Source organism: Sminthopsis crassicaudata, chromosome 3, assembly GCF_048593235.1.
Source record: "Sminthopsis crassicaudata isolate SCR6 chromosome 3, ASM4859323v1, whole genome shotgun sequence".
NCBI classification, from domain to species: Eukaryota; Metazoa; Chordata; class Mammalia; order Dasyuromorphia; family Dasyuridae; genus Sminthopsis; species Sminthopsis crassicaudata.
The window spans coordinates 587,814,270-587,840,601 of record NC_133619.1 but is presented as its reverse complement, the minus strand read 5'-3'; the positions used below and the strand labels follow the sequence as shown (position 1 = coordinate 587,840,601).

At 38.3% G+C, this 26,332-nt stretch overlaps 1 protein-coding gene across 2 annotated transcripts; it reads left to right on the top strand.

Moving 5' to 3' along the window:
• The first annotated feature begins 1,054 nt into the window (after positions 1–1,054).
• On the top strand, positions 1,055–19,625 carry SFPQ (splicing factor proline and glutamine rich). Of its 2 annotated transcripts, XM_074305076.1 has the most exons (12): positions 1,063–1,970; positions 2,609–2,797; positions 4,012–4,313; positions 4,636–4,731; positions 7,442–7,638; positions 7,777–7,861; positions 8,144–8,261; positions 8,638–8,683; positions 8,771–8,889; positions 17,796–17,841; positions 18,239–18,310; positions 19,522–19,625. In XM_074305076.1, exons 1-10 carry the CDS (start codon positions 1,164–1,166, stop codon positions 17,817–17,819), a joined length of 1,983 nt encoding a protein of 660 aa, XP_074161177.1. In that variant the 5' UTR covers positions 1,063–1,163; the 3' UTR covers positions 17,820–17,841; positions 18,239–18,310; positions 19,522–19,625. The 2 variants fall into 2 exon arrangements, with proteins under 2 accessions (XP_074161179.1, XP_074161177.1); XM_074305078.1 differs by lacking the exons at positions 17,796–17,841; positions 18,239–18,310; positions 19,522–19,625 and adding an exon at positions 11,238–11,692 and having other exon boundaries at positions 1,055–1,970.
• Positions 19,626–26,332: the final 6,707 nt, after the last annotated feature.

Sequence of the window (26,332 nt, the reverse complement as noted above, 5' to 3'; positions counted from 1 at the left end):
ACTGGAGGCGGGGAACGAGGATGCTCTGGGAAGGGTTGGGAGTGCGCTCAGCGTCCCTGGGTGAGGCAGGGACCAACCATGGAGAGCTATGGCTCGGGGTCAGGACTGGGTGCAGGGGCGGTACCGGGGCTGGAGGAGCCAGGCGGCAGAGACGAGAATTTAATTGGACTAGAATGTAGAACATATTAAGGAAGTAGAGGCCAGATCGTCGGGAGCCTTGAGCAAAGCCCCAGTCCAGAAGTATCTGGAGAGGACTTCCACGCACGACTCCCAGTTATGCCTAAGGGGTCCCCTCCCCCTGGGAAGCTCGTTTCAACCCCGGGAAGTAGAAGTGATGGTGCGGCTCAGGTGTCGGGGAGAAACGCCCTGCACCCCCGGGCAGGTCTCCGGGTCCCTTTGTACCGGGAGGGGGGGAGGGGTCGGGATCAGGGCCGGTGGCTCTCTGGCTCCGATAATTCGTTAGCGTGGGAACTCTTTGGGGCGACATTTTTAATAATTTGTCTGAATCCAGGCTTAGACGGATTTGGGCACACAGCTTTTCGTTCACTCTAGATTCAAAGGCTCGGAGAAGTCCAGAGAACTTGTCCTCCGGGGTTTAGAAGGGGATGTGCTAGGGCTGCCGGGAAAGCGCGGCACTGGAAGAGGGGGACCGGCCTCTAGCACTTAACGACCTCCCACTTTTCTGGGCCTCAAGGATGTCTCCGTAAAACGAGAGATGCTTAAAGATCGCTCCAGCACTAAGCGCTGACAAGTTCAGACCTTCATTTCTAGACAAGGAGTTCTAACCTTCCCAACCTACACACACAGAAGTCGCCCACGAGTGCTCATTCAAATCCCGTCAGCAAATCACAGCAGAAAGAAATCCTTTCCTCTGCTGTTTATTGGCTGGTTCAGACAAGCGGTCCTGGCACGGGTCCCACCCCTTAGTAGCGAACCAGTAAGGGAGGACGGGGTCGCGTCATTGTGCGGCAACCTGCCTATTGGTGAACTTCTCTGTCCATCTGGGAGCGCAAGGGGCGGGCTCAGAGCTGACGGCCTATATAAGCGGAGGACAAAGGCGGCACGGTGCTTGTGTCCCCCGCCATTTTGTGATCAGCAAGGTGGCCTCCACGTTCCCCGAGCGACTTCTTCGCTTTTGCCTCGCCCGCCCGCTGATCACGGACATGTCCCGGGACCGGTTCCGGAGTCGCGGGGGCGGCGGCGGCGGCTTCCACCGGCGCGGTGGCGGCGGAGGACGAGGCGGCGGCCTAAGCCATGACTTCCGTTCACCGCCGCCTGGCATGAGCCTGAGCCAGAATCGAGGGCCGCTGGGGCCAGGCCCCGTTCAGACCGGACCTAAGCCTTCCATCCCGCCGCCTCCGGCGCAGGTACTGGCGCAGCAGCAAGCGCAACAGGCGGCTGCGGCGGCAGCGGCCGCGGCGGCGGCAGCGGCTGCGGCGCAGCAGCAACAGGCGTCGTCCCCGGACCCGCCGAAGCCAGGGCTCCCTCCGGGCAGCAGCCCCGGGCCCACAGTGGGTACCGCCGCGCCGGCCTCCGTTTCCGCGCCATCCGCGCCGCCCCCGGGCTCGGGGGGGCCTCAAGGCCCAGGCTCAGCGACCTCCCAGGCCTCATCCGGCCCGTCGGCCCCTCCCGGGGGGCCTCAGCAGACCTCTTCGACCCCGGCCTCCGTGTCCTCCGGCTCGAGCGGGGGCCCGCCCCCTCCACCCCCGGGCTCCTCTGGGCCTAAGCCTGGTCCGAGCCCTGGCGGGCCCAAAGGCAAGATGCCTGGAGGGCCCAAACCTGGCGGGCCGGGCCTCACTCCTCCCGGAGGACATCCGAAGCCGCCACACCGGGGCGGCGGGGAGCCCCGCGGGGGCCGGCAGCACCACCCGCCGTACCACCAGCAGCAGCAGCAGCCGCCTCCCCACCACCAGGGCCCCTCGCCCGGCGGACCCGCGGGCCGCAGTGAAGAGAAGATCTCGGACTCGGAGGTGAGTAAGCGGCGTGTTAAAATGGCGGCCGGCGCGGATCCTGCTCTTGCCTCCCCCTCCCCCTTCGCTAGGCCTCAGACTCCATTTTGTCGGCAGCGAGGTGACTTGGCGCATGCGTGAGAGCGGCCCGCCTGCCGACTCGTGGCGGGGGTGGGGAGGGGGCACGAAGACCGCTCGATGGTTCGGTGACGCGTCGCCGCCATTTTCTCCACCTTAGGGTGTAGCGGATCCTAATGCGGCTCCTGCGTGACTGGAGAGAAATGGGGGAGGCTGGGATGTAATGGAGTAAGATGGCGCTGTGGGAGGAGGAGGGGCTAGGGGAAAGCTGGGCTGATGCCCTTGTCTAGGAGGTGGGGTCGCGGTCCGGGCCTCGGCTTCCCCATCTGATGGGGTCCTTTGTTTTAGTCCAGGCGTAGTCCTGTCATAGCTCCTGCTTGCCCTCGGGGCTGGAACGAAGGGGAAGTGGTCCGGCCTCTGGTCAGGGCCTGCCTGGGAAAGGGTTGAGGAGAGGGGTGTTAGGGCTATATGGAGTGAAATAATGAGTTTTCTTCGGCAGGTCTGGGAAAAGTTTTAAGTTTCTAGTTTTCTGGGCATTCAGCTTCTCTTAACTGAAAACTCTCCTCTCCCACTTTTTCTAGGGTTTTAAAGCAAATTTGTCCCTATTGAGGAGACCTGGAGAGAAAACTTATACCCAACGATGTAGGTTATTTGTTGGAAATCTGCCAGCTGATATTACAGATGAAGACTTTAAAAGATTATTTGCTAAGTATGGAGAACCTGGTGAAGTCTTTATCAATAAGGGTAAAGGATTTGGATTCATCAAACTGGTGAGTGTATTTTCTTCCTGTCACTGGAGGATACATATGCACAATACAAATTATTTAAGAGTCTGGAGTCTATTAACATATTTTAAGTCATTTTATGGCTTTGGTTGTAGCTAAGTGATATTTAATCCTGCCTTTATTATGATTTTATCATCTTGAATGTACCTTGACTAGTTTTATATATGCAAATTTCTAAGTCTTGAGAAAATGTAAAACTCTATATAGATTGGTCTATGGCTCCTACACTACCTTTGATAAAACATTAAGCCAGCAGAAATTGATGCTAAGTAATTATGATGTTGCTTAAAAATACATACATTGATACCCAGACAATTGGTATACGTCCTAAATGTGTTCCTGTAATGATAGTTTTAGACTGGTCCACTAGAGGCAGTGTACTCTGTTCCATAGCACTAAGGGCAGATATTGAAGTCCAGTTTCTGTCTCTTTAGTTCTTTGACCACAAGCAAAGTAAAGGTAATAACTCCTTGAACTTGTTCTTTTTCAATTATAAAACTAGTTTTGCAATAATAATAACATACAAATTCTTAGGGCACTGTATGTTAAAGTTTTGGGAAAAGGACTCTTTTGCCAGACACCTTGTCTGCATTATGTAATGATCTCTTTAGCAATGTGTTCTAATAATAACTTAAATTTACCACTTTTAGGTTTGCAAGGTGTTCCCAAATTTTTTAACTGGAAGAGTGTAGTCAGGAGTAAATACTTTGGTATTTACTTAGGTTCAAATACTTTGTGACCATGAGCAAACCCATTTCACTCTGGTGATTTATATAAAACTTTATAGTTCAATACCTTATTAGAATGAACCATTGGGATTAGATGGTAGTTTATAGTGCTTATCTATACACTATTTGGTACATAGGTGCATAACAAGTAATGGGCAACTATATAGTATAATAGAATTTGCAAACTAGTAAACCATATAGCTAATTAAATTTCATAAAATAAAAGTTTCAGGGGCCCAAATCAAAATCTTTTTAAAACTAGTACACAACTGAAAAAGTGAAATCTTAGCAAAATCTTGGTCTCACGGTTTCAGCCTAGGGTCTTTTGATTTCTAGACCAGCTTAATATTACAAGGGAAATCCCTTTTATCACCTTTATCTTTGAGAAAGTAAAAGAAATGATATAATTTGTCCCCCATTCATCAAGTCAATTCCAAAGTTAATTCAGATTTGAATATTTTATATTTTTAGGAATCGAGAGCACTGGCAGAAATTGCCAAAGCAGAACTTGACGATACACCCATGAGAGGGCGACAACTTCGTGTTCGTTTTGCCACACATGCTGCTGCCCTGTCTGTACGAAATCTCTCACCCTATGTTTCCAATGAATTATTGGAAGAAGCATTCAGCCAATTTGGACCTATTGAAAGGGCTGTGGTAATTGTTGATGATCGAGGAAGATCTACAGGAAAAGGCATTGTTGAATTTGCTTCTAAGCCAGCTGCAAGAAAAGCATTTGAAAGATGCAGTGAAGGAGTGTTTTTGTTGACAACGTAAGATATTTCGAAATTTTAAGGTCTCTTAAATTTAGTATATGAATGTGGTATATAGCATGGAGATGTCAAACTGGTCCACAAACTTCCTAAGTTTGAACCAAATTAAAATATAATTTGGTCATCTTTAGCAAAATAAATAAAACATTGATAAATATTAACATTTTCTAATCAGTATGTGTTTTACATGGAATGTTTTGTATAGTTTGATAGTGATCCCTGTTTCTTTGAATTTGTTGCCTTTTAGAGTAGGGTTTTTTAATCTGAAGGGGGGGTATGGAAATATAAATGAAACACATGTTATTTTCTTTTTCTTCATTAGAACTCCTCGACCAGTCATTGTGGAACCTCTTGAGCAATTAGATGATGAAGATGGTCTTCCTGAAAAGCTTGCTCAGAAGAATCCAATGTATCAAAAGTAAGAGCTATTTTACACTTGAATGTTTCAAAAGAACAGTTTAGTTTCATGGATTTTAGTTGTCCTAAGGGGGAAAACCCCCCACTCTTTAGTACCTATCATTAGCAATTTCCTTCCAACTGCTTAAGTGTTTGAGAGTCCCTAAATAGCCTTCCAATAGCTTAGAGATTTTTCTACATCATAGAAGCACTAAAATGTTATTGTAGTGGAGGAACATCTTATTTTATTTAAAAAATGGGTGGATAGGAAATGTAGTCAAAACTCTTAGTAGCAATTTTTTTTTTTTTTTTTAAAGTTAGTTGGAGCCAGGGGACAGCTAGGGGGAGCAGTGAATAGAGCACCAGCCTTGAGTTCAAATCTGGTTGCAGACACTTCCTAGCTGTGTGACCCTAGGCAAGTCACTTAACCTCAGCCTCGGGGGAAAAAAAAAAAAGAAGAAAAAAATTAGTTGGATCCAGACCCACTGGATTAACTTTCTGGAATTCTTGTTCTGATGATTGATGCAAACCCTCAAAAAAACAATAAATCAAATAGAAATGAGAGTTAGGAGTCATCTAATAATTCTCCTTCCCCCTTTCCATGTCTAAAAGGAAAGTACAGCTGTTTAGTCACTGTTCAGTTAGAATTGAGTCAACAAGCATTTATTAAATTCCTACTGTCAGCAACTATACTGAGCATTGAGGCTGCAAAGACAAAGAAGTCTTGATCTTGAATTAACAGTACAGTATAATTGCTACAAGACAAGAATAGTCATCTAGTCTAAACCTATGTGAAAAGGAATTTACTATAACCTACTTTGACCAACGGTGTAATCTAGCCTGGGCTTGACCATTTCCAAGGAGAGAACTGAAAGCCTTGACACATAGTCTTTTACTTTTCCAAAGTGACAATTGGAAGTTTTCTGCATTTGCTTCTTTCTATCCAATGGTCTTTTTTTCTGACTTGGGATAAGCAATATAAATCATTCTTTAATTTGGCAGCCATTCAAATACATAAAATTACTTAATGTCTCTTAATTGTTTTCTCCAGGGTAAATTTTTAGATTAACTTCTGGTTTCAAACTTCTTCACTGTCCTGATTGTTCTTTGGACTTTTCAGTTTATCAGTGACCTCCTTAAATATTTGTGACCAAAACTGGAGCACAAAATTCCAGATGAGATCTGACAAAACCAGGGTACAGGAAGATTTCTTATCTCCTTATTTCTGGAATGTATGTAGCTTTAAGGTCACATTAGCTTTTTTGCCTCTATATTACACATTTTGTAATTTTTCAGTCTTAATTTAAATTTAGATATTTTTCAAACAACCAGCTTCTCCTCATTGTGTACTTGTGGAATTTTTAAAATTTGGGATTTTTGAAACTTATGGTAATTAATATCCTTATCTAATTTGATCTTTTTAGATTCAACTCAGTAAGTCACACTTTTATCTTTGGATCCAGTCTTCTATTTCATTGGCTATTCTGTTTTAAGTGTCTAGTGCAAATTTGTACCTTTACTCAAATCATGGATAAAAATTTAATTTCAGCAGGATGGGTAAGGGCAGGATAGGATGGGTAAGGGCAGCACAGGATGACAAAATAGGTCCATTAGAGAATTGGCCAAGTTGGAACCCTTGACATACCTATTCTTGGGAGTCTGGCCATTTAACCTAATTTAAATTTAGTCTTAGTCTTATGCATTTCCATTTTCACCTTGCGAAATTATGACTAGTTTACAGGTTGTTCTCAGGCTAAGAATAGGATTAAAATAAAACATAGGAAAAATTTGGGGATTCTAGTGGATAAAATATATGAATTAGTATGATAGAAAAAAAAAGATGCTATAGTCTTAGGCTGCATCATTAGAGGAGGATAGTGTGTATAATAGAGAATTTTACTATTCTGATCAGATGATAGCTGAAAATACTGTATTACTTTGGGGAAGTTGGAATGTATTGTCATGAACCTAACATGAGGACATTAGCTAATAGATTTTTGTGTCATCTTTTCTAAGTCTTAGTTATACTTGGTCCCAGAGATAAGACCAAAAAAGGTGTAAAGGTGGCAGGGGATTAAAAAAAAAAATTTAGTCCAAAAGTAGGACAGATTTTTACCTTTTTTGACAAGTGGTCAAAACTATTTAATCCTCAAGGGCAAAAAAAGGTGAAAGTTATACCCCTTGGAATGCCATTCCTTGTTTCTAGTAGAACTTTGTTTTCTCCACAATAGTCCTTTAATTCAAAGCCTCATATTAGTAGTATTTCCCCTTTGGACACCTCCCTTACTCCAATTGAGCTATTTTTTTTTTTTTTTAGCTGTAATCCTGATCTAAGATGTCCTTGCATTTAATATTTGGTGAAAAACTTATTTCTTGTTGTTATTGTTAGCACAAACCTTATTTATTCCCAGTAACTCTTTGGTTCTTATCCTCTTCCCGAGGTGGTTGGTTTTCTCCATCAATGACTCCATTTGTGTGTGATGTACACACTTTGGTGTTATAGATCTTTCATTGCCATATAATGGCAAATTTCTTAAACTGACACATGCTTATATAAAATTGAGGAAGGTAAAAGAGAGAAAGTAAGTGTTGGTATTTTTTAAAATGTTGCCTGCTTGATAAATCTCAATTTTTTGTTCCTTGAATAATCTTGGATACAAAGCTCTGATAGATTTTTCCAAATCACACATTTCATGTACCAAGTAACTTGACAGACTTTGTACAATTTTCAGGGAGAGAGAGAATCCTCCACGTTTTGCTCAGCATGGCACCTTTGAGTTTGAGTATTCCCAGAGATGGAAGTCTTTAGATGAGATGGAAAAGCAGCAGAGGGAACAAGTTGAAAAAAATATGAAAGATGCAAAAGACAAGCTGGAAAGTGAAATGGAAGATGCATATCATGAACATCAGGCAAATCTTTTACGCCAGGGTAAGTGTCCTCATCTAGAGTCAAATTTGAGGTGTTGTTATACTATATAATTATATAATTATACTATGTAATTATTTATGTATTGTCTGCATTAATGGGAAAAAAAATCCATAATAAATATCCATATAAAATACCCAGATCTAATGAGGCGTCAAGAAGAGCTGAGAAGGATGGAGGAACTTCACAATCAAGAGATGCAGAAACGCAAAGAAATACAGTTAAGGTAGGATTTATCTGTAGTTCTAATTTCTGTATGTTAAAACGATACATTACTAATCAAGGAGATTGGAAAGAATTAGATTTCACAACTGAGGCATAGAAAGGTTTGAGAATGCCTTGTCTGTTTTGTGCCACTAGTAGAATGGCATAGCGCAGAGCTGCGTTCATTTCTGAATTCTTTTCCCTTTTCTCCTCAGGAAGAAACAGCCATCATTACATTTACTTGTTTGATCATTTGTTTTATCAAGATCATTAGATCTTGATATTCATAACTGCATTTCTCTAGGCAAGAGGAAGAACGCCGTAGAAGAGAAGAAGAAATGATGATTCGGCAGCGTGAGATGGAAGAGCAAATGAGACGCCAAAGAGAAGAAAGTTACAGTCGGATGGGATACATGGATCCTGTAAGTGTTGGAGATTGTTTAAAAATCAGCACACTCTGAATCTTAGTTTTTTGTCAGGCTCTTATCTACCATCATATTTTATTGGCAATTTTGGCTTAAATTTTCAGTAGACAAAACGGACATCTGTTCCTTAACCCAATGAATTGCCAAAAGGTAACTAAAATGGGAGGGGAAAAAAAGGAAAGGGGCATCTACTTAAGTAGACCTGGAAGTTTTAATACATGTTGACTTCATCTATAACTAGATTTTTATAACTCTTGCTTTATCCCAACAATATTATATCGTTCTTTCATACTGGAATTTGAAATCTGTCTTATTCCAGATGTTTGGGAAGTAGAGGCATGTTAGCTAATTAAAAAAAATTTTCTTTTTACAGCGCGAGAGAGAGATAAGAATGGGTGCAGGAACAATGAACATGGGAGGTAAAAGTTGAAAATGTGTTTTTGTTCAAAAACATTAGTTGATTGAATAATTGAGCCCAAATTATAACTAGTGTTTCTGTTTCTTAGATCCCTATGGCTCAGGAAGCCAGAAATTTCCACCTTTAGGTGGTGGTGGCATAGGTTATGAGGCCAGCCCTGGAGTTCCACCAACAGCCTTGAGTGGTTCCATGATGGGAAGTGACATGGTAATGTATCTTGTAAGGACTTAATGAGGGAATTTCTCATTTTCACCTTTTCTTTTTTAATTTTTTTAAAAGCAGATGACTTTGAACTTTCTTAGTTCCCCTAGTCTTTGTAAATAGTGCTATGGAAGATTAGTGTGGCGATACATATATATGTAGAAAGCTTTTTCAGCTGTGTTGTAACTTAGCTGAAGACAAGGTTGCCAATAAGGGAATCGGAAACATGCTTTCTGGAATATTTGCAGTTTTCTTTGGCATTTAAATAGGTTTGAAGTTCTGCATTCTGTTGCTGATGCACTTTTGATTTAGTGCATGGCAACCCCAAATTCCTAGTGTTAGTGAGCAAACCAGATTACTCTGTATCTTAAGTGGGAGTAATCACATGGCAAAGTATCTTTTTCTTAAGCTGGTATTTGCCATATGTATTAGAATCATAGTAGTTTTAGGCATGTTTTAGTGATAGGACTCTGGCCTCTTATTTGCTGTGTCTTCTATCATATGACAAGGAAATTCTGATTGTGTTCTGACTCGTCGTTTCCCACTTGTTGGGTCTGTCTGTGGTTACAGCCTCTTAATTCAACTTACTACATTTCCATTTTGTTCAAGGGTACATTTAAAGACTAGATTACTTAGCACACTAATTGTGTGCTCTTGATCTGAGCCCTCTTGATGCTATCGCAATATAGTTTTACTACTGATAGCTTACAAGAATGCCTGGGAATAATTTTGAACTGGTTTGAGTGGTTGCATTAGGCTTTCACCATCCTTATAAGTGCACGTGGCATTTAGAAGGGTTTAGAGGGTGATTTTAAAACATTATTCAGGGCATCTTTGCATCACTTTTCATAGGACTTGAGCTATGGTGAGCTGCTGTGGCTTACCCAGAAATCATCTCTTTACATTAAAATGAAAAAAAAAAAAGATGACTTGGAGGTCAGTTTAGCATTATGGCCTTTGATAAAATTTGTTTATGGGCTTTTTTTTTTTTTTTTTTTTTTTTTTTAAAGAATAAAAAGGAAAAGATGTCATGCTTTGAGTGGTTTAGTAAAGCCAGTGCACCTTCATACTGTTCACTAAAGTGTTGATAAAGGTGCTAAAATTTGATAATGCAGTCCTTGGTAACATGTCACTTAATGGCAGCTTCTGGGTTCTTAGCTGTAATTAAAAATCACAAAAAGCCAGAAAACCTTGCTGATTTTGACAATCCATTACTTGGAAGGATTGAAGCCAGTCTTTTCAATATCTCTAGTATTTTGAAAGATTCTTTTCTTAGTTGTTGGTATTAAGTTGTAGAATCAGTAAATACTGATTCTACTTTATTTTTTAGTAGTTGGTGGGATAGTAGTTGACATCTAATTTTATTTGAAATGCAACAAGTTAGGCTTCTGTGCTCCTGTAATTATAGAAGGGGCTACTTACTGTTTTGTTCAGTCACTACCCTTTTTACCTGATACTTGATGGAGTCTTGAAGTCACTGCTTTATTGCAGTCAAATTGGGCTTGTTAGTAAAACTGTGGGAGATGCCAATAAAGCCTTGAAATCACAGTGAAGTCTTAAAGTGGACTTGCACAAGACCTGGGGAAATGTTGGGTTGTTTAATGGATGCACATCGCTCCTGTGTCTTTAGTTAAAGTCAGATGGTACTGTGAAATTGTATCTGGCTATGTAGCTATGGCTCTTAAGTGAGAATATGGCAACAAGTTTTTATTAAGTTACTGTGCTGGTTAGGTTAAATCATTAAATCCATTAGTCTCTTTGCTTTTTCTTTTTGTAGTCCAGTAGCACTGTATTAAAACTTTCAACTTTTTAAGACATCTGCAGCTTAGTCAGCAGATCTGTCTTAAGCCCATCTCGAAAAGCACAAGTTCTCTAATGCAGCACATGCCACTAACTGGTGAGTAGGCCTTTCATGTGAACTCATACTGAGTGAATTCAATCTTTCTGGTTAGGCTTTCTTGGAAATTGACTGGAGTCAACTAAATTTCTCTGCTCAGACTTTTGAGTATGCAAGCCTGTCTCTGGGTTAAAGAGGTGTGAAAATTCTAGAACTCATTTTGGAATGGGTATTCACATCTGCACTAATGCTTAAATTTTTTAGCACTACAGGGAAGATCTGTTCTTTGAAACACAGGTGTATGAGAATGGATCAAGTGGGAACATACCTCAAGGCATGTATTACCATAAACTAATTTTCAAATTACCCTTTTTTCCTTTCTATGTTCCCGGTACCTGTGGATCGACTCAATGGTGATTGTATCGACGAACGTTGACTACGGAACCTTCTAAAAATATTTACTTAACACACATGGACATCAACTACATATAATGAACTGTTAATACTGTTCCAATAGCGTACTGAGCGCTTTGGGCAGGGAGGAGCTGGGCCTGTGGGTGGGCAGGGCCCTAGAGGAATGGGACCTGGAACTCCAGCAGGATATGGTAGAGGGAGAGAAGAGTATGAAGGCCCAAACAAAAAGCCCCGATTTTAGATGTGATATCTAGGCTTTCATTCCAGTTTGTTTTTTGTCTTTTCTTGTTTAGACACCGATCTTTTTAATTCTTGCATTTTAGTAAGAAAGCTACATTTTTATGGATGTTAGAAATTTATTGACCTAATATTTGTAAATGGTCTGTTTGGGCGAGTAAAATTATGTAATGCAGTGTTTCAAAAAAGGGAGAAAATCTAGCTTTTTTTTGATGTATAACGTCCCTAAAGTTATGGCAGTGTACCTTGTGCCACTGAATTCCCAAAGTGTACCAATTTTTTTTACTGTGCTTCAAATAAATAGAAAAAACTAGCTATAAATTTGATCTTTAATTTTGCCATTCATGCTTCTATCATTAGGTCAGGGAATACACTTCACAAGCTTAAAGACTCTTTGGCCTTCGAAAGGTACTTTACATTTGTGGGAAGATATATTTAGAAGCAGTTCTTTCCACAAATGGTTCTAGTTTTAAAGAAGTAACAGCTACTGAAAGAGTAGTAATTATTTGCTGTGCATTATACATTCTACAGCAATGAGGATAAACTATCTTGAGTATTTTGGAGATGGTGATGTAAGTTGAAGCAGAACTGTTAACTATTCTGCAGGAATATGTATCAAGATTATGGAATGGGTATTAGAACTGTTGGTGGGGGGGGAGGAGGGAGGGCCTGGCTGAGTTGGGTTTTTTTTTTTTTTTTGGTTTTTTTTTTTTTTTTTTTTTTTTAAAGTAGCCCTATCTATAACTTTTATCCTGTGCTTGGTAGTTTTTAAAGTTGGGAAAAAATAGGTCATTTCACCCCTTCTTTTACCCCAAGACCAAACCCTAAAGAATGGCTTGTATTGACTTCTCTTCCAAATTAAAGATTGTTAAATGTGAAGGCTTCATGCATTACTTTTAAGTGGCTCTATAAACAGGGAATGTGTGTTCTGCCTGAAATAGTTAACCTACCAGAGAAAGCTGCAAGGTAGTTGAATGACCTAAAGCGGGGAGAACCATACAAATTTGTACTCTGTAACTTACAGCTCCTTGTGCTACTTCTGTTGGGCAAAATATAGCATAGGAATATCAAATCTAGAAGCTTCATTAACCTAGCAGTTCTCCTTTCTGAGAGCTAGTGGTGATTATATTTAGGGCTGTAAATTCCAAGTTTATTGAATTGTAGATCTGGCAGTTATCCCTATAATTACTATTTGGTGTATCATTATAAAGTAGCACTAAATCTGGAGGACATAGCTCATGCTACACAGTACAAATATTGCTCCCTTTTAAAGCTTGAAGTGTTTCAATGGTGTTGCTAGTTGTCAACTTCATCGAATCCTTCACTCTAGATTATCTCTTAAGTAATATTAATGTAGTTGGTTGCCTGTGAGTGCTGGGAACCTGATTTCCCCGTGTTAAATACCTCCTGGTTTGGCTCTGTTTTTAGTTATGCATTTCAAAACTTGTACATTAACATAGCTGTTACTATGGTATTCTCCCTCTTCCTCCTCTCCCTTTCCCCTCCTCGGTGTACTAATTGGCAAATGTGAAATTCTAAGCCAAACCTTTGTCAAAAGGCTAAAGCTTAGTTCTGTAGTTAGCCTATGTATAAAAGCAGAACTTCTTTTAAAATAAATGGGCATTTGGGTAATGGGGAGTAGGGAGTCCCCAAATGTAACGACTAGCAAAGCAAGTCTTGTCATTAAAATACTAGTTGTTACTGAGCATATGCAATGTGTTTAATTGAGGTAGACTCTTTGATTTTGGTTAATATTAAAGCTTATTGTTTCTATTCACCAAGAGGAAGAGGGCAGTTGACTTTTTCTGCATAATATATTTAAGTTGAGGAAGTTTTTGCCCTGTCAGTGATACACGAGTTCTTTTGTCTCCATGACTCTTGGCTTGGAAGCAGTCCCATTATAACTTAAATGTAGTAAGGATCCAATTAATAACCAAAAAAAACTATCCAAAGGGTGTTCATGGGACACCCATAGAGGGTGAACTTGATTGTGTGGGGGTGGGGGGGATGGCGGGGGAATTGGGAAGTCTGCCTGTAAAATTAATGTTTCAGTTTATTTTTCAGATTACATGCCTTTCTTTATAAAAGAGATGCTGGCACAGACCCTAAAATAAGCTTTAAGTAGTACTGTACCTTTGAAGAGTGATAAAGAATGCTAATGGATAGCCTGAAAGTTGTGGCTTTTGATACCCTTATTTGGGGCAGTAAAATTGCTAAACAAAGTTTAGCAAAACTATTCAGTTCAACTGACATTTGATTTTGTCATGTTAATAGCAGTGTTACCAAGTGTTGTAACTGCTCAAATTGACTTTCAAAAAGTTCTTTTGAGATCCTTGTGCTAAACAGGTATAAGGTAGTCATAACTAATTTGGATTTAAATCATTTTAAAAGGAAGTTTTCTAAAAATTTGATCCACATGGGTTGGGAGAAGGGTGGTGATTAGCTTAGTCCATAATTATTGGGTTTTGGCAGATTCTAAGCTATTAAGTTATTTTGTTAGCCATTTTTCTCCTTTTAAAAAAACACACCTTTTTCACACACACCCTCCTCCCCTCCCAACTCTCTCATTCCCTTTTCACTTTTCTCCCTTACTCATAATTTTGATTTGGATTGGGCTTTAAGAGGACCACTGGTACTTTCTATGCAGCATATTTTTAAGTATACTTCAATCCTCCTAATCTTAAACTGCATATTGTAGAACCCCCAACTTTGGGTAGATTTAGCAGTTAGGTAGTAAATAAGCTTAATGTGTTTGCACACACTGTCCCGTGAAATTGTAATCCTCTTTGCTTAGTACATTAAGCATCCTTTTTAAACTTGTAGGAACATAATCCCACAGCTGCATAGATGCATTATACCATTTAACATAAACAGATTACAATTTATGAGAAATTGTAACATTACATCTGTGAGACTTTATGTGGCATTTTATGGTAGATTAAAATCTAGATTACTTGGCTTCTCCTTGGCAGCCACTTTATTGTGGCAGAAAGTTTTTCTGGTAATCTTGGACTGCAATTGTGCAAGTAGTGGCCTGCTACATAACTGCATTTAGCCAGCATTTCTGCAGTGCGTAACTGTGAGGAACGTAGTACCGCAAATGGCAATGGACATTAGGACCCGGATGTAGTATTCCTGCTTGCTCCAAGATTCTCATTGCCGACTGCATACAGGTAGGTAACAAGCAATATAATCTAACTTGGTGACTTGCTATGTACTTTTATTCTGTGGGCATTCTGACATCACACTTCTGATAATGAAATTACAGTGCAGCACCCAACACTTGTATGTTGAAGTTAGCTTGCATCAAAACTGCGTGGGTTTCGGGTTAAAGCTGTAATGTAAGCAGAATTCAGTGCTCTTTTCAATTCTGAGATAAAAACTGCAAACCTGATACCTTGGTATCTGACTCAGTTGTGTGGCTTTCTTTGGTTTCCTTGCATAACTCTGAAGATAAAATTGAAAACTGTAGCTCTGGGGAAGAGGGGATACATAACCAAAAAACCATACTTAGGTACAGTTGGGTGATCTTAAAATCTTGAAACAGACTTTTGTAGCATGTTGTAGTCTTCTGTAGCAACAAAGTGACCCGACCAGGTCAGCATGGGTAGACTTTTTAATATACCATCTTGGTTTAGTAATTTCTCTAGGATAAGTGAACTAAGATCCAAAATACAGTTTACTGTATTGTGCATTTAAAAAAGGGGGGGGGGCTCCTTGGGAACTGTTTAATCATGGGTTCAAGTGGGAATCTTACAGTGTGAATAGTTCTTTAGTTTTGTGGCTTATCCAAACCTGTCTATACTTTTAAACTCTGAGGTGTTGGGTGGGGAGGACATTGGTATGACATGTTTAGTTGCCAACAGTAAAACAAAATCTGGGAATCATGGCTTCCTAATGATATTTTCCAGCAGTTGAACAAAATCTGGGAATCATGGCTTCCCAGTAATTGCCAACAGTTGAACAAAATCTGGGAATTGTGGTTTCCCAGTTAAAAAGCTCGTCGTGATATAGATGAATATGATATTCAGAATAGTCTTGTGAACTTGGCTCTGATTAGCTTCAGGAATGTGATGGTTCTAAACTCAATTGCTAGAAAATGCAAGTCTTCCAAAGCACTTTATTGTTTAGGAAGGATGGACTTTAAGCTTGTATCCATTGTTGTGTTTAGAACTTGATTGAACTTTTAACTTAAATCCCTGAACTGGTTCTTGGCTAATGCATAAGAAACAGGTTTCAGGTGTAAATGATTTCTGCTTTGTAACTGCAAAGTTGTGTCAACTTAGCATGAATGCTGGTATAGACTTTGCTTGACTTGAACATTTTTCAGTTGTATTTCCCAGGGAATAGCTTGCTCATTAGCAAACAGTTTCCAAACTGGAGACAGATTTGTACTTTGCTTTCTAATCCATTCAAGCAAGTAGTTTCTGTACTTTTGATGTCTCTTAATGAATAGTTTAGCTCACTGTAGTAATAACATGATGTAGCTTGTATTTCTGTTGCTCAGCAAGTGACATCAGTGTCACGAAATCTGGCTTCTAACACTGGGGTTTTCTGTGCATAAAAATGTTAAATCAGTGGCCATATTTGCTACTGTATTACAAGTGCTTGAGTTTTTTAAGTTTAGGGCTTATTTTTTAAGTCAGTATGCTCTAAGGGGACATACTTGACATAACATTTTGGACTTTAGGAATATCATGAAGGGTTTTATCATTTTGCTTTGTTCATCCTTGAAGCTTGATTGGGTTTTTACTCTTAAAAGAACAAACAACTTGTGACGTAAGTGGGTTTCCATTTGCTTTAGGTATCAAATGTGAATCTTAGTACAGTAGGTCCCCCCTTCCCAAAACAACAACAAAAAAACATAAAAACCAACAAACCAAAAATCGTTATAGACTTCTTAAGTCAAAAGTTGGGAATAAGTGGGTTTCAGTAATAATGGAAATACCAAGGTGTTTGCATTGTATTTCATGATTTTACATTACCATTCAAAACTGAACTGGTGCTTTTAAAATTTAAACAATCTGAAGCTCAGAGGTGTGATGCCAGAATGTATTTGAGTACTTGTTAGGCCCTTGGAAACAAGATAATGGTGCTGTTTGAAAGATGAAATACAACGGGTGCTTTTACTGAGAATACTGTAAAGCTACATACAAAGTATGGATGATGGTTGCAGTTTCCCCAATACTTAAACAGATGCGTGTGACTCGTATTTTTTTGGACTCTAGCTTTAATTGGGGGTGGGGGGGTTGCATGTCTCCTATTGTTAATCATTGTTAGCTGCAGTGACATGATTTGCAAGACCTGTGTTATATTGCATTTCCCTACAACGTTTATGTGACGTTTTTTGGAGAGCCATGCTGTTTGTTCTGGACCTTATTTGGTTTTGCCTTTAGCTGATATGTTAGTGCTGTCAGCTAGTGCAGTTGTCAAATGGCTGCTTACTAGGGAAAGAATTTGGAGGATTCACTACTCCTATTCATCTGTCATTGCTGCTAGATAATGATTGGCAACTAAAAGACTTAACTGTGGAAACTCCACAGTCATCTGTAAAACCCATCATGTATAAAATGTTGCTTTAAAACACCAGTGCTGACAAAGTTGGGTTTTCCTTGGGTGAAAGGGGTTGGACAGAATAGGACAATCTGGAGAAGGGGGTTGGATGCAAAAAGATATAGTATCCCTTATGGATGGTACATGTGCAACAGGGAATTAGGGAGGAAGAAAAGCTTGGAATTGGAAATTGAATTAAGGCTGATCTTGTTCTTGTGCACTGTGGGCCTGCATTGTGAAGGTGATATCCTCTCTCTCTGATGAGGAAGGCCATGTATTACTTGGGTTCCCTTGGTGTGGCATTGTTAGTCTGCCCTAATTTAAAAGCCTAATGAGGACTTGGGAGGGAGAAAAGGGAGCTCTACAGAATGAAGGGACAGCAGCTGCAGTATCAGACTTGAAATGGGGAGGGCATTCTTGAATGGGTTCTGCTGAGATTGGTCAGTCTGCCTGATTGATGGTGGAAGATAATACAGGAAAGGTGCTTTCTTTACAGTAAAGTAATAGGGCTTGATGATGTTAGGGTAAAAGTTGTCACATACCTTCACATAAGGGATAGTATATTTTGGGTTGCAATAAAACTTTACTGTGCTCAGACTGGTGAAAGTAGCAGTTAAGGATTTTTGTATTTAAAAGGAAGTGTTCTTCACTCTTAATTTACTTGCCTACTCTTTGACATCATCTTTACAAGAATTATGTAAACTAGACTATCTGCCCCCATGAGCTTCTTTCTCCTACTATTTTCATATATCATAATTTGCCCCCAATTTACCAATCTTTACCTCTGGAATTTTTATCTTTTAAAATTGTGAAATAACTAGCATTTTTTGGATCTTTGGCTTTTATAATAACTTTGTTTATTATTCTTTAGGTAAGAGTGATTGGTGTAGGCTGAAAAAAGTGCTCAATCCATTGAGGTAAGTTTACCTGCTCTTTCAACTTGTGGAATTTGTCTTAAGTTTATTGGTTATGAGATAATTAAATTGAGAACTTAAATCTGGAATCATACCAGTCATTAGAAACTTATCTCAACTTTGCTATTCAAGTCCTTTGCTATTCAAGATCTTGAAAAAAAAATGACTATAAATTGTTAAAATAAGGAGCAAGCCCTTCATTTTTCCTATCAGGAGTTTCTTTTGACTGTTTTGTTTTTGTTTATATACATAGGATGTATTTAGATTGTAAAATAAATTTAGTTATTTGAGGATTGCATTCTTTTTAAGTGGGATCTCTCAGGTGTAGAAAAATTTTAAGCAGTACTTTATAAGGATTTGTTTCTGCTTTAGTGATTAACATTACCATTTTGATTTGAAGTCTTCCAGAACAACATGAGCACATCCAAGCATCCAGACTGAGCTTGGGTCACCCACCTGACCAGTTAAATAGGTAAGTTGTGGCATATTACCTACTTTTTTGAGAAAACTGCTTTGCTGAATACTCAGCCTTAATGATTCATCCCAAATGATTAATGTAAAAGATCAGAATTAACTGGTTTGTTGTCTTGTTTTTTTAGGTTGTAAGCTTCTTGGGCAATGTTCATCTGTTTTTTGTTTTGTTTTGTTTTTGTGGTATCTACGTGCTTAGCACAGTTCATAGAACATAGTAGGCACTTAATGTTTCGGTTTTGTAACACAGGACCTGACAGTGCTTTTAATGCCTATTTATTTGATATTGTAGTTAGGTGATTGCTTTGTCTTTGATTTAAAATTGTTATCTCTTGTTTCTGTGAACATAAATTTTAAAAATGATGATTGTTTTTTTTCCCCTGGGGGTGGCAAGGTAATTGGTTGGGGTTGTGACTTGCCCAGGGTCACTTGGTTAATTCATGTCCTCTTGATTTGGGGTCTGATACTCTCTCCACCACACCATCTAGCTTCTCTCAAATTACTTATTTTTGATTTTTGATCTATTTTGAACATGCACCAAGAGGTTTGTAAAAAAGTTTTAAAATTTATTTTAGTGCTAGTTGGGTTCTGTTTCTCCTTCTCAACCCTGCCTCTCTTCCTCCCCAATGTATACATGATAGCAGGTAATCATGAAAAAATTTTTCCTGGTTCATTTCATTCAAAATGAAATTATAGGAAAAAGTACGAACTATATAATGCTGCTTAAATAATGTATAAAGAGTAAAGGGGTTGGGAGAGGGTTCTTGTATTGGATGGACAAGTGGGGAATTGAATCTCAAGTTAGAGGGTTTTTATGTTGCTAAGGGCAAGTACCATTTGAAGGAAGATAATCCAATAATAGGTCAGGCTGCTTAGATTGTGTTTTCAGTAGAAAGCCATTTGAGGTTTTTGAATAGGGTGAAGATAATAGAAACTTCAGTAGTCCAGATGTTGAACGACCGGGATCATGAACTTGATCACTTTTAAGAAGGTGCTTTCTTACTTGGGGCAATTTTGTACTTGTTAGTCTTAGTGGCATGTAGAAAATATTGGCCTCTTGTTTTAATTGTTCAGTATTAAAACTTTACTGTGCATGAGTGCTTTATATTTGGTGTTAAGCCATTTTAAAGCTTAGTTTAGTGAAATCCTTTGACACAGTATTTTAATAAGTATTTAATAAGCTTTTTAAAATAATCTGTTTTGAATTTACAGGAGTATGAAAGGGAGCAGCAGTATTTTGGAAATCCACAAACCAAGGAAGAAGAACCAGGATTATTGAAGAAATTTATTTTTAATAATAAAAAAGTTTGAATCCATTCTTAGTAGTTTTAGTAAATTTGATAAGCGCGCATGGTCCAATATTGCTTGTGGCAGTTCCAGAGCTCACTGCTAGGTGGCACAAAAGTAGCATGGCTGCTAGTAGCCATGAGGTTTCTCTAGTTCTGTAAATAACCCCTGTTCAGGCATGTTCTCTGTACCAACATTTTAAAAATTCATTCAAACCATAACTGTTTATAAAACCATCCTGGCAGTTGGCGTTTATATTCCATGTTGCATATCATAAATGCTAAATATTATTTTAAAATTGGAGGCACCTTAGCTACTTGTTAGTTAACATGCACCTCTCCAATTTAAAAGAGTACATCTTCATTTTTCCTGGAGCCACGAGTTTTTGATTGTAATAATTTTGCTTTTATTCATTATCCATAGGATGTGTTTAGATTATAAAATCAGTTTATGAGAAAATTGCACTCTTTTTAAGTGTCTTGGTTGTGGAAGATTTTTAAGCAGAGTAATTGTCTAGACTATCTAAAATTTTTTTATAAAATTAAATTTCTGGTTCCAAAATCAGTCTTGTTACAGATGGTTCAAGTACAAATACATTCTCTCCATTGCTGTCCTCATGTCTTTATCCTGCATATTGTTTATTAGACAAACTAGTCTACTTGCCCAAAATGTACCCTTCATCCTAAATCAAAAATGCCCACTTCCTCCACCTCATCATTTTACCACTTATTTTTTTTTCACTTCTACATTTAATCTGTTGTCCACAATCTGAAATTAAGGTAACTGTTGCTTTAAGTTAAAATTTCTCAGCTGGGCAATTAGACACTTTAAATCAATGTGCCATTTTACTAAATAATGGGAAATATACTACCACTTGCTCTTGATCAATGCATGCCTGCAAGTACCTTTTCAAGTGTCAAATTCATGAAAGTGATAGTAATTCCAGTTGAAATGATCCTCTGGTATATACTGTTTTGTGCATAGTATACCTGACTCAGTATATCTCACAGTTCAAACAAAATATATATAAACTATATAGACCGTAACATCCTGCTGTTGTTCTTACATAGCTTCTGGTAACATTTGATTATTTGACTATATGATATCTTTTAATTGGTTCCCTCCAATTTGGTTTTTCACATTTTCAAATATTTTTAAGCAACTGTGAAGTGTATCACATTAAGCATTGAATTTTTATTTTACCTATACGTATGAACTTTTGGGCTATTTGAGCTCTGTGGACATGGGATCTTTCTGATTGGACTACATAAAAATGGGCCCTGCCAACATTAGGTAATTTCTGGGATCAAATGGCTGCCAGGATTGGTCATTACCACTAATTTCAAGAAATGTATCCTAAAGTATCATAAATGTTAGAACATTACTATTTCCAAATACCTTTTTTAAAATTTTTATTCAGAAGATTTTACTTTGTAATAATGCCTTGAGATTTTGTAAAAGGAATAACATGATACTTTAGGTTAATGAACTTTTGGTCTTGATAACTGAATTTCCCTTATTGCATCTGACCACATAAAAAATCCAAAGACAGGTAGTGGTGAAATAGTCCAGTTTGGGAATTCTCTCTATAAAGTACTTTGAATAATGGAGCCTCTTGAGGAATGCCACTGGTGTGAATTGTTCTCAATGTCAGGAATTTTTTCTAGTGTTGAAATTTCCTCCTAATTTCTATACTTTTTAAGTGATAGCATCTGGAAAATTGGAACCTGTCTTTTCAAGGTGTAAAGGCCAGTACTGGTGCATAGCCTAGGTTCAAAATTTATTTGGCAGAGTGATTTTTTTTTTTTTCTCCCAATATCAGCTTATATTGTGGACAATAGACCAGAGAATGTGCACATTTGTAACAAGGTAGGGAGGATCCTTTGCTTGACAATTGGTAACCTGAGGACTTGCAGAGGACAAAAACACTTTATAGACAGCTTAGGTTCCATTTCTCAAAGGAGATACACTTAAAAGAGCTGAGTGGCAGCTTTTTCTTCTGGCAATGGGGTTTAAGTGACTTGCTCATGAGTCTTTGACCACATTTGAACTTCAACTGTCAGGCAATTTCTGAAGAACACTACCTTCTTTGCTTTCCTTTCTCTTAAATTTTGATCCAAACAATCAGGAATGTAGATTTCAGAAAAGGCAATTGAGTTGATTTGATCAAATTCTTTTTAATTTTTCAAAGCAAAGGAATACAGTAGGGTGAATTTGTGTGGTCCAGTTCAGTGTCAGGAAAGACCTGAGCTAGATTTCCTGGCTGTAAAGTGCGTTTAATAAAAGCCACCTACTAAAGGTTCTAGTGAGATAGCATTTATGAAGATAGTAAGGACCAAAAGCTGGGAATCAAAATACCTGTCATCTGACTACAAATCCAGTGCTTTTCACTGGATTGTAAAGACAAAAGATCCTTGTTCCCTTTCTTTTGAACTGATAATTGTTTCTCCTTAAGGTTGAGTTCTGGTCACAGCCTTAGTGCAAGATCAGCTTTACTGCTCAAGCTATGACACCCACTTGCACACTGGCATATTGAGGCTATAGATTTCTTCTCTAAGAATGGAAAAAAAGCTTAAATATTTTTAGAACTAGGAAGATTATTGAAGATTTCATGGAGAGATGGTGTTTCCTTTAGGCTAATGTGATAGTTCAGGAAGGCTGTAATGAATTGATAATCAGTAATATGAAAGACAAGAACTCCAGAGGGATTATTGGATGAATATTGGTGCTAAAAAGTCAGCTGAAATTTTGTTTCATGAAGAAACTGCATTTCTGAATTGTGCAGTCTGTCCATCCACCTCTGGTATTGCAAATGAAAGACATTCTCCATAGTTTTTCCTATGTAAAATCAAATTCAAATCAAAGTGTGGATTGTTTTAATTTGTCTTTGTATCCTTTGCAACAGGTATACCACACAAATACCATAGAAGGTACTTGTGAAATGCTAGTGGGTTGATTTTGGAGGCTCTGCAGTATTATATAGCTTAATGCAGCTAAGATGGAAATATCCAGAGCAGTGGTATCCAAAGTGGAGTGTGCAATGGAAGTCTTAGAATTGAGAGGAGCACAGCTGTTACGGGGACTTGCAACTCCTTCCTGCCCTCCTGGTTTGTTTTTCCCTGCCTGCATTCACAGTAGGGGTTGCTCCCCAGCTAGTTAGGTAATTATTCTCCATCTGACTTTTGGTCTTCATTTTACTACTCTGCCTCATCAAAAGACCCAGGGAAATTCATCATGTTGTTTCTTTTGGGTTTATATGTCTTTGTGGAACCTCCTCTGGTTCTTTAAAACCGAGTATGAACATAAATTGAACTTGGAACCAGACTTTTGAATTGCTATATCCCAAAATGTTAAACCAAGATAGATTTTCAAAAATAACATTCATTCACATTGTCTTTAAATATACATATATATTTATGGGAACAGAAAAGTTTTGTATCACTGTTAAATAAAATACTTTTAAAAACATTTCATCTTGCACTTTATTTTATATGTGCGTACATACATAATTAAAAATTGGGATCCCTGGAACTTGGAAAGTACTCCTTGAAGTAACTAGATGTTGAATTGCTGAGACTTGGCTCAAGTATAGCCTCAAACTAGCTGGGTAATCCTGACCAAGTCACTTTAACCATTGTATGCCTTTTTTTCCTCATCTGTAAAATGGGGATAATACCATTGACTTCCCAGAGTAGTTGTGAAATATTAGATTTATTAAATGCTTTGCAAACTTTAGTACATATAAATGTTAACTATGAATATGATATGGGGAAGGTGGTTGATTTAATGGCCCATGTGAGTTCTAACTGCCATTGGGTAGTTGCAAATCTTTGCCGTGGGGTCTTCCCCATAAAATCTAAGGGCTCTGCAGTTTTGGGTTGCTGAGCTCTTAATCTATGAGCTTTCCCCCAAAAAAGGAATAGTCAATCTCTACATGGATATTGCTGATCCTGAGCCTTGTAGGATCATTTAGATTAGTGGTCCTCAAATTTTTTAAATAGGGGGCCAGTTTATTGTCCCTCAGACTGTTGAAGGGCCGGACTCTGTCTCTGCCCCTCAGCCCATTTGCAGTAACCTGGTGGGCCACATAAACGACCTCAGCCGGCAGCATCTGGCCCACAGGCTATAGTTTGAGAACCCTTGATTTAGATGGACACAACATATCCAATAGCTGCTAGTCTGTCTCTGCCCAAAACCTATCACATTTTCACTCTTTGTTCTACAACTGGGTCCCAATTAGTTTGAATAATCTCTCAAAGTCATGTATTAACATTTATTCCTAATAAAAACGTGAGAGCAGGGAAATAAATGGAGTTTAACTTAAAATGATAAGTAGCGTCTAAAACTAGCAGGCATATGTGTGGATAAGTTAGAAGCATTTCCAATATCAGGGTGAAACAAGGATGCCCATTATCAGTATCAGTCAATATTATACTGGGAATGTTAGCTTTAGCAATGAGAAGAAAAATTAAAGGAATTGGAATAGTCAATGAGGAAATGAAGCTCACTGCAGAGATGGTAAATTTAGGGAATCAACTAAACTACTTGAAACGACTTTAGTAAAATTACAGGATATAAGATAAACCCACATAAATCATTGGCATTTCTAAATATTACCAACAAAACCTAGCAGCAGGATGATGATTTAGAGCATTTTTTTCATATGACTATAGATGGCTAGAAAGAAATTGTAGACAATGTAAAATATTGGGGATCCACCTGCCAAACAAACTCAGGAAATTTGTGAACATTTACGAAACTTCACATAAATAAAGATCTAAACAATTGGGAAAATGTTAATTGTTCATAGGTAAGCCAAGCTAATATAATTAAAATGGGCAATTCTACCTATATCAGCTTATTCAGTGCCATAGCAAACTGCCAAAACATATTTTCTAGACCTAGGGAAAAAAAAATTAAATTCATCTGGAAAAACAAAAGGTTGAGAATATCGGAGAAATTAATGAAAAAAACAAAAACAAAAAACAAAACCCAAACTCACAAAACACAAAGGAAGGTGGCCTAACCATAACAGACCTAAAACTATATTATAAAGCAGCAATCATCAAAACCATTTAGTACTGGCTAAGAAATAGTGATTAATCAATGGAATAGGTTAGGTATACAAAACACAATAGTGACTATAGGAATCTACTCTGATAAACCCAAAGATTCCAGCTTCTGGGATAAGAACTTGCCATTGGACAAAAAATGTTTGGGAACACTGGAAAAGTATGGCAGAAACTAGGTATAGACCCATCCTATATCAAGATAAAGTTGAAATGTGTTCATGTTTAGACATAATGATACTTTATACAAATTAGAAGAGCAAGGGATAATTTATCTACCTGTCAGATCTATGGAGAAGGGAGGAATTTATGACCAAACAAGAAGTAGAGAACATTATGAAATACAAACTGGATACTTTTGATTAAATTAAAAAAAAGTTTTTGCACAAAAAAAACCATATAAACCAACATTAAAAGGGAAGCAGAATGCTAGAAAACGATTTTTACAGACTTTCTTTTAGAAGTTTCATTTCTAATGAAGAGAGAACTGAATCAAATTTATAAGAATACAAGTCATTTACCAGTTAATAAATGGTCAAAGGATTTTCAGATGGAAGAATTAAAGCCATCAAGAGTTAATGAAAAAATACTCTAAATCACTATTGGTTAGAGAAATGCAAATTAAAACAATTCTGCATTACCACTATACATCTCTCAGATTGGCTAAGATGACAGACAGTAAACAATGATAAATGTTGGCGGGGATGTGAGAAAATTGAAACATTAATGCATTGTTGGTGGAGTTGTGACATGATATAGTAATTCTGGAAAGCATTTGAAACTATTTCCAATGGGCTTTAAAACTATGTACCCTTTGATCCAGCAGTATCACTACATCTCAAAGACATCATAAGAGAGGGAAAAGGACTCATGTGCAAAAATGTTTGTAGCAGCTCTTTTCCGTAGTGGCGAGGAATTGGAAATGGAGTGGATGCCCATTAGTTGGAGAATGGCTGAATAAGTTATGGTATGTGGATGTAATGGAATGTTATTGTTCCATAAAAAATGATGAGCAGGCTGATTTTAGAAAAACCTGGAAAGACTTACATGAACTTTTCCTGAGTGAAGTGAGCAGAACCAGAAAACAACAAGATTGTTAAATTGATAAATCAGCTAAGATACATTTAGATCTTCTCAGTAATACTTTGATCCAAGACAACTCGGGATGGAAAATGCCATCTGCATACCAACAGAGAACAATGGAGACTGAATGGAAAACTGAAGCATATTATTTTCACCTTTTTCCTTTTTTTGTGGTTTTCCCTTTTGTTGTGATTTTTCTTTCACAGCGTGACTAATATAGACATACATTTAAAAGGATTGTATTTGTATAATCAATATCAGATTGCTCACTGCCTTGGAGAGGGGGAAGTAAAGAAGGGAAGAAGAAAAATCAAAACCCCAAATCTCATAAAAATGTTGATAAGTGGGGCTTGGATAGAGCCCTGAAGTCAGGAGGACCTGAGTTCAAATCTAACTTCAGACACTTAACACTTCCTAGCTGTGTGATCCTGGGCAAGTCACCTAACCCCAATTGCCTCAAAAAAAAAAAATGTTGATAAGTACTTTTATATATAATTGGAATAAAATACTATTGAAATTTAAAAAATTTGCATATATCAAAATGCATACTGCTCAAAGTTATAATTATATAAAATACGCTAATT